At 50.2% G+C, this 8,468-nt stretch overlaps 1 protein-coding gene across 1 annotated transcript in view; it reads right to left on the bottom strand.

The window, feature by feature from the left end:
• Window positions 1-241: 241 nt before the first annotated feature.
• Window positions 242-8,468, bottom strand: part of C5H20orf96 (chromosome 5 C20orf96 homolog) — a 9,351-nt gene continuing 1,124 nt past the window's right edge. The window contains exons 3-7 of the mRNA XM_032218639.1: window positions 8,083-8,240; window positions 7,844-7,945; window positions 6,168-6,254; window positions 5,005-5,123; window positions 242-395 (exon numbers count right to left, since the gene is read on the bottom strand). Of these exons, the coding sequence (XP_032074530.1) occupies window positions 338-395; window positions 5,005-5,123; window positions 6,168-6,254; window positions 7,844-7,945; window positions 8,083-8,240 (524 nt within the window). The 3' untranslated portion in view covers window positions 242-337. The remainder of the gene's footprint in view (window positions 396-5,004; window positions 5,124-6,167; window positions 6,255-7,843; window positions 7,946-8,082; window positions 8,241-8,468) is intronic.

The raw sequence follows: 8,468 nt of genomic DNA, 5'->3' as shown, positions 1-8,468 counted from the left end.
ACTAGCTGTATAAGAAAGCAGGGGATCCTGGTCACTGATCCTTCCGCCACAGCCTTGACTCCACATGTGCTATCGGGGTGCAACGAGGAAAACAGAGCATTTGTTTTTGGGGTGCTCCAACCATAAACCCCACCACCACTCAGTCCGATAAAGGCTGCCTTTAATAGAGGAAATGAAAACCCCCGATATATTTGATTGAGGAAATTTGAAGATTTGGCTAGGCTCAGGCCAGGAGGCCGCACCCAATCCGGGTCAAACACAGCCGAACTCAACCGACAATGGAGGCCAAGGAGGTTTTGGCAGTCAAGGTGTGTGCTCCCCGCTTCCTTTCGGGTGACTACAAGGGGAAATCATCGGTCGGGATGTCCAGAACGACTTCCATGTCTGGGGTGCATCTGGGGGGGGTGAGAGGGAGAGAAGCAGGCATGAGATTACGCGTAGAATTAAAAAAACAGTCACCGGGAGAGGGACTTTCGAGTCCTAGGGGACAATCGCTTAAAACACGAGCCAGCCGTGCGCGGCAGCAGCCAAAAAAGCGAATACGATCCTGGGTTGTATAAACATAGAATCAAAATCACGTGAAGTATTATTACTACTGCTTTAGTAAGGCCACACCTGGAATATTCTGCATCCAGTTTTGGTCACTACGTTACAAAAAAGATGTTGAGAGACTTTGGAAAAAGTTCAGAGAAGAGCAACTGAGCAGCCAAAAAGAAAGAAAGAGGGGGGGAGAAGAGAAAGAAGGAGAAGAAAAAGGAGAAGGAAGGAAGGAAGGAAGGAAAGGAAGGAAGGAAGGAAGGAAGGAAGGAAGGAAGGAAGGAAGGAAGGAGAGTAGCAGCCAAAAAAAATAATATGATCCTGGGTTGTATAAACATAGAATCAAAATCACGTGAAGTATTACTACTGCTTTATAAAGCCTTAGTGAGGCGACACCTGGAATATTCTGCATCCAGTTTTGGTCACCACGTTACAAAAAAGATGTTGAGAGACTTTGGAAAAAGTTCAGAGAAGAGCAACAGGAGCAGCCAAAAAAAAAGAGAGAGGGGAAGAGGAAGAAGGAGGAGAAGGAGAAAGAAAGGAAGGAAGGAAGGAAGAGAAAGAAAGAAAGAAAGAAAGAAAGAAAGAAAGAGTAGCAGCCAAAAAAAATAATACGATCCTTGGTTGTATAAACATAGAATCAAAATCACGTGAAGTATTAGCACCGCTTTAGAAATCCTTCGTAAGGCCACACCTGGAATATTCTGCATCCAGTTTTGGTCACCACGTTACAAAAAAGATGTTGAGAGACTTTGGAAAAAGTTCAGAGAAGAGCAACAGGAGCAGCCAAAAAGAAAGAAAGAGGGGGGGAGAAGAGAAAGAAGGAGAAGTAAAAGGAGAAGAAAGAAAGAAAGAAAGAAGGAAGGAAGGAAGGAAAGAAAGAAAGAAAGAAAGAAAGGAAGAAAGGAAGGAAGGAAGGAAGAAGAGTAGCAGCCAAATATAATAATACGATCCTTGGTTGTATAAACATAGAATCAAAATCACGTGAAGTATTACTACTGCTTTATAAAGCCTTAGTAAGGCCACACCTGGAATATTCTGCATCCAGTTTTAGTCACCATGTTACAAAAAAGATGTTGGGACTTTAGAGAAAGTCTAAAGATGATCAAAGACCTGGAGACAAAAACCGTGGCACGACATAACCGCAAACGTCAAAAGCGCGCCGACAAAACCGCGGCGCTAAAACCGCGATGTCAAAAGCGCGCCGACAACAGCGCACCGACAGAAGCGCGATTTAAGTTAAGGTAAGGTTTAGGGTTAGGTTTAGGGTTAGGTTTAGGGTTAGGTTTAAGTTTAGGGTTATTTTTAGGGTTATGTTACAGCGCGCTTCTGTCGGCGCGCTGTTGTCAGCGCGCTTCAGCGCTCATTCGTCTCCGTGGTTTTGACGGCGCGGTTTTGTCACCGCGCTTTAGTCACACGCGCTTTTGTCATACGCGCATTTGTGGTGAAACCGACAAAAACATCCAAAGGACGGTTGCAGGATTTAGGTTTCCCTACTTTAATGAAAAGCAGGACTAGGGGTGACATGATAGCTGCTAATATTTGAGGGGCTGCCCCAAACAAGAGGAGGGGGTTCAACTTATTCTCCAAAGACCCTGAAGGCAGGACAAGAAACAACGGATGGAAACGGATCAAGGAGAGAAGCAACATGGAACTAAGGAGGAATTTCCCGACAGTGAGGACAACGCAGTGGAAGTTGTGAATGCTTCAATACTGGAGGTTAGGTAACTCTAACCCTAACCCTAACCCTTGGGTGGGTGGGGGGTCGGTCTAGATGACCTACAAGTCCCTTAACCAGTGGAACTGCTTGCCACCAGAAGTTTTGGGCACTCCATCACTGGAGGTTTTCAAGAAGAGATCGGACAGCCATTTGTCTGAAAAGTTATGGGGGTCTCCTGCTTGAGCAGGGGGCTGGACTAGAAGACCTCCGAGGTCCCTTCCAACTCCTGTTATTCTGCAATTCTGTAAGGGTCTCCTGCTTGAGCAGGGGGCTGGACTAGATGACCTCCAAGGTCCCTTCCAACTCTTGTTATTCTGTCATTCTGTAAGGGTCTCCTGCTTGAGCAGGGGGTTGGACTAGAAGACCTCCAAGATCCCTTCCAACTCTTGTTATTCTGTCATTCTGTAAGGGTCTCCTGCTTGAGCAGGGGGCTGGACTAGATGACCTCCAAGGTCCCTTCCAACTCTTGTTATTCTGTCATTCTGTAAGGGTCTCCTGCTTGAGGAGGGGGTTGGACTAGAAGACCTCCAAGATCCCTTCCAACTCTTGTTATTCTGCAATTCTGTAAGGGTCTCCTGCTTGAGCAGGGGGCTGGACTAGAAGACCTCCAAGATCCCTTCCAACTCTTGTTATTCTGCAATTCTGTAAGGGTCTCCTGCTTGAGCAGGGGGTTGGACTAGAAGACCTCCAAGATCCCTTCCAACTCTTGTTATTCTGTCATTCTGTAAGGGTCTCCTGCTTGAGCAGGGGGCTGGACTAGATGACCTCCAAGGTCCCTTCCAACTCTTGTTATTCTGTAATTCTGTAAGGGTCTCCTGCTTGAGCAGGGGGTTGGACTAGAAGACCTCCAAGATCCCTTCCAACTCTTGTTATTCTGTCATTCTGTAAGGGTCTCCTGCTTGAGCAGGGGGCTGGACTAGAAGACCTCCAAGGTCCCTTCCAACTCTTGTTATTCTGTCATTCTGTAAGGGTCTCCTGCTTGAGCAGGGGGTTGGACTAGAAGACCTCCAAGATCCCTTCCAGCTCGTTAATTCTATTCTACACCACTTACATCAAAGGAATACAGCAGTGTAGTATGAAATGGGGTTGGACTAGAAGACCTCACGGGTCCCTCCCAGCACTATTCTGATTGATTGATCCACACTAGGAAATGCGGAGAGGTGAAAGATGCTACCCCCAAGACCGTGCGGGGCAGGAAGTTAGCCATCGGAACTATGAACCCAGGTCGTAAGCACAGGTCGTCCTCGACTTACGACTGCAGTTGAGCCCAAAATTTCTGTGGCTAACCGGGAGAATGGAGAAGTGAATTTGGACCTGTTTTACGACCTCCCTTCCACCGCTGTTACATGAACCGCTGCAGTAATTAAGTTAGAAACACGGTTGTTAAGTGAATCCAGCTTCCCCATTGACTTGGCTTGTCAGAAGGTTGCCAAAGGGGATCGTCATAAATATGAATCAGTTGCCAAGGGTCTGAATTTTGATCATGTAATCATGCTGCAACGGTCGTTAACTAAGGAAAAATGGTCCCAAGTCCCTTTTTTCAGTGCCTTCATAACTGAATGGTCACTAAGTGAAGTGTTGTAAGTCGAGGACTACTGTATGTATACATTATGGGTCCCTAGTATGCCTTATGAGATGCTTATGCATTATATTTACCATCATCTCCTTTTAATGACCCCATAAGTCCTTGCAGGGTGGACAACTGGGCAACTAAATGGAGCTGAGGGTTTACTGGCCGGATGCTATACCAGACGCCAATGAGGAGTTTTGTTCAGCAGATATATTCTCACGCTCAGAGAGAAAAATATCTGCCTCTGCCTAGGATTGAACTCACAGCCTCCAGATTGTCAGGCGAGAATTCCGCCTCTAGGCCACTGCAACGCTCCATGCTTACGCATTCCACTCCCGTCTTTTAAATCCCAGGTTGCCACTGACTGCACCCTTTCCAACTCTAAACAGTCGCTAAGCGGCCGGTCGTATGCTGAAAACCATCGGTATACACTTCTGGGTTTCCCGTTTCTCCCCCCCCCCACCTCGCTGCAAGCAACCCGTGCGGCAGTAGTAGATTCCAGATCCCGTCACTATCGGTAAGCTGCGACGAGGCCGGGCGTCCTCGGCGGGTATGCGCGCTGTACATGCATGCTCACGCCACCGCCCAGCGACACTCAACTACTCGGCAGAGGTTGCGCAGGCGCCACATGCTGTGCACAATTGGCCCGTTTCCCTCAAAAAGCGGTAAGGAACGCAGGTGGGCAGGCGGGCGGGTGGTAGCTGCTGCTCCCAGCTACCACCGGTACACCCATACCAGGCCGTACCCCCCCCCCACAGAGCCCACCGTGACCCGACAAAAGGGCAAACGACAAAACCACGCCCGACTAAACTGCGTCACTAAAACCGCGACGTCATCAACACGGCGACAACAGCACGGCGACCACAGCGCGGAGACAGAAGGGCGCTTTACAACAGCGCATCGACAGAAAGCCGATTTAACTTAAGGTAAGGGTTAGGTTTAGGGTTAGGTTTAGGGTTAGGGTTAGGTTTAGTTATACAGCGCGCTTCTGTCGCCGCGCTGTTGTCGGCGCGATTCAGCGCTCATTCGTCGGAGCGCTTTAGAACACGCGGTTTTGTCACCGCGGTTTTAGTCGGGCGCGGTTTTGTCGTTCGCCCTTTTGTCGGTGAACCGGAGCCCACCACTGCCGTGCGGCTGCATGAGAAAGAACGTGAAGGTGCAAAGGGAGGGGCAATACTTGGGCCGGCGCAGGAGGACGTCCGGGAAGATGATGTTGTAGGGATCCTCCAGGGAGTGATGCAGGGTGATGATGCTCTTCTGCAGCTCCGTCACTTCTTCCACCAGGTCGTCGATCACCTGCGAAGGGAGGCGGGGCCAGAGGTTCAGAATCTCCCACTCCCGGCTCCTCCTGCATGGAGTTTGCAACACGGATGGCCTCCAGGGCCCCTATTTCAAGTAGTCCTCCACTTAAGGTCAAGGTATTCCCCTCGCACAAATGTGCTAGTCGTTCCCGACTCTAGGGGGCAGTGCTCATCTCCGTTTCAAAGCCGAAGAGCCAGCGCTGTCCGAAGACGCCTCCGTGGTCATGTGGCCGGCATGACTCAATGCTGAAGGCACACGGAACGCTGTTCCCTTCCCACCAAAGGTGGTTCCTATTTTTCTACTTGCACTTTTTACGTGCTTTCGAACTGCTAGGTTGGCAGAAGCTGGGACGAGTCACGGGAGCTCACTCCGTTACGGGGCTCTAGGGATTCGAACCGCCGGACTGCCGACCTTTCGGATCGACAAGCTCAGCGTCTTAGCCCCTGAGCCGCCGCGTCTCATGTCCTTGACTTACAACTGTTCAAGAGCACCGGAAAAAGGGACTCGGGACCGTTTTCCACACTTACGACCGTGGCGGCATCCCCCGTAGTCGCTAAATCAAAATCCGGAGACGCTTGGCAACTGACTGACTCGCATTTAGGACGGTTGCAGTGTTTTTTTCACGAATCACGGCTGTCGTTAAAAGCTAGTTGCAAAGTGAATCCAGCTTGCAAAAGAGGATTGTGTGATCCCCGGGAGATGGCGGCCGTCATAAATACAAGTCCGTCGCCAAACGTATTTTTCACACGACCACGGAGATGCTGCAACGGTCGTAAGGGTGGAAAAAAGGCCGTAAGCCGCTTTTTTTGGGGGGGGGGTGCTGTTGTAACTTTGGAACAGTCACTAAATGAAGTGTTGTAACTCAAGGACTGCTTGTCTCGCAAAGACCTCCATTCAGGACTTCTCTTTGCCCTCCATACGGGACAGTTTCTAGCGGCCACGGAACCTCCTGGAAGGTTATCCCGCGGGAAAGGAGGCCACCAGGGGATCAAGAGAAGCCAGCTCAATTAACTGGCTGCGATTCCCCGATTTCCTTGCCTCCTTTTGCACGTCGATCTGTCTTCTCAGCTCCGTGTTGTTCCGGTGCATCTGCTCCAGTCCGTCCTGGTACTGCAAGAGCTTTTTCTAGGACGACAAAAAGGAACGACAAAATTAAGGCTTCAGAGAGGGATCTTGGAGCCTTAGTGGACAGCCAGCTAAATAGGAGCCAGCCGTGTGCAGCGGCAGCCGAAAAACCCAATACAATCCTCAGTTGCATTAACAGAGGGATACAATCAAGATCAAGGGAGGCACTAACACCACTCTATAAAGCCTTAGTAAGGACACACCTAGGATAATGCATCCAGTTTTGGTCACCACACTATAAAAAAGAGGTGAAGACTCTAGAAAGAGGGCAGAGAAGAGCAACCAGGACGATGAGGGGACTGGAGGCAAAAACATACGAAGAACGGTTGCAGGAACTGGGCATGGCTGATCTAGGGAAGAGAAGGACCAGGGGAGACAGGAGAGCATCTTCCAATATTGGAGGGGTTGCCCCAGAGAGGAGGAGGGGGTCAAGCTATTCTCCAAAGCCCCCAAAGGCCAGAGAAGGATCAATGGATGGAAACTGACCAAGGAGAGATTCAACCTGGAAATAAGGAGGAATTTCCTGACAGTGAGAACCATCAACCCATGGAACAGAAGTTGTGGGAGCTTCATCACTGGAGGCTTTCAAGAAGAGACTGGAATGGTGTCAGAAATGGTATAGGGTCTCCTGCTTGGGAGGGGGGGTTGGACTAGATGACCTATAAGGTCCCTTCCAACTCTGTTAATCTGAATCTATCTAAGATTATCAAAGGCCTGGAGACTAAAACCTACGATGGACGGTTGCAGGAACTGGGCCTGGCTAGTCTAGAGAAGAAAAGGACCAGGGGAGACAGGAGAGCATCTTCCAATATTGGAGGGGCTGCCCCAGAGAGGAGGAGGAAGCTATTCCCCAAAGCCCCCGAAGGCCAAACAAGGAAGAATGGATGGAAACTGACCAAGGAGAGAAGCTACTGAAAATTATTAATTTCTAACCTTCCAAATTGGAGTTACTCTACTTAGCAACATAAATTTGAAGCGCTCCATTGCGGTCGTAAGTCGAGGACAGAGAGGAAGGGGGTCAAGCTATTCTCCAAAGCACCTGAAGGGCAGAGAAGGGAAAATGGATGGAAACTGATCCAGGAGAGATTCAGCCTGGAAATAAGGAGGAATTTTCTGACAGTGAGAACAATCCACCCATGGAACAGAAGTTGCCTTTGGAAGTTATGGGAGCTTCATCCCTGGAGGCTTTCAAGAAGAGACTGGATTTTCATCTGTCAGAAAGGGTGTAGGGTCTCCTGCATGGGGGGGAGGGGGTTGGACTAGATGACCTGCAAGGTCCCTCCCAACTCTGTTAGTCCAACCCCCTGCCCAATCAAGGCGTCAAGAATAGAGCTGGAAGGGACTTTGGAGGTCTTCTAGTCCAACCCTCTGCTCAAGGAGGAGACCCCATAATATATACTATCCAGGAGAATAAAGGCTGTCCGGCCTCTCCCCTTCCAGTCAGCTAGAACTGAAGAAGCTTCTTGGGATGAGAAGTGAAACGTTTTCAAAGGGGGGAAAAAAAATACAGAAGAAAGTCTTTTGACGGGGGGGGGGGGTGTGGGGGGGAGAAGGTGCCACAGGGGCCAGTCAGAGCGATGTCCACTCACATCGGCCACAGAATGCAGAATGCGCTCCTGCTCGTCTCTGGCTTTTTTGGTTAAGGTATCCAGGAAGCGCCTGGCCAGATCTTCGGTGTCTTCCAATTCATCCTGGAGAAGGCAGAACAGCGGGAAAGGGGGGAGGGGGGTCTTTAAAGAAGGGTCCAAGGACCCCACGCCCCCATCCCACCCCACCCTTGAGACTGGGGGCCTGGGAAGGACATCCCCCCCAATCCACCCCCGCCCACCTGCTGCTCCTCGTTCAGGTTCCGGATGGTGCGCAGAAGGGAGGCGATCTGGACGGCCTTCAGGGGATACTCCTTGTCCATGTAGGATCGAAGGACGTTGACCTCTTCCTGCATGGTATGTACCCGGGTGTCCACCCGTGTCAGCTCCTGGTTCAGTTCTGGAAGAGGAGAGAACCTCAATGGTCACTTTTTTTTTTACTGGGAACAGGCGGGCGCTCATGAAAAGACGGAGCTCTGATGCCCGCTCGCCAAAGCAAATAGCCACAGGGCTTGGACTTAGAGGCTGCTTCACAGGGCAGTTTACACAGGCAGTTTACACAGGCAGCCTATTGAGAGAGAGAGAGAAAGAGAGAGAGAGAGAGAGAGAGAGAGAGAGGGAGGGAGGG

Source organism: Thamnophis elegans, chromosome 5, assembly GCF_009769535.1.
Source record: "Thamnophis elegans isolate rThaEle1 chromosome 5, rThaEle1.pri, whole genome shotgun sequence".
In the NCBI taxonomy this organism is placed as follows: Eukaryota; Metazoa; Chordata; class Lepidosauria; order Squamata; family Colubridae; genus Thamnophis; species Thamnophis elegans.
This window is presented reverse-complemented; position numbering and strand designations above follow the sequence as displayed.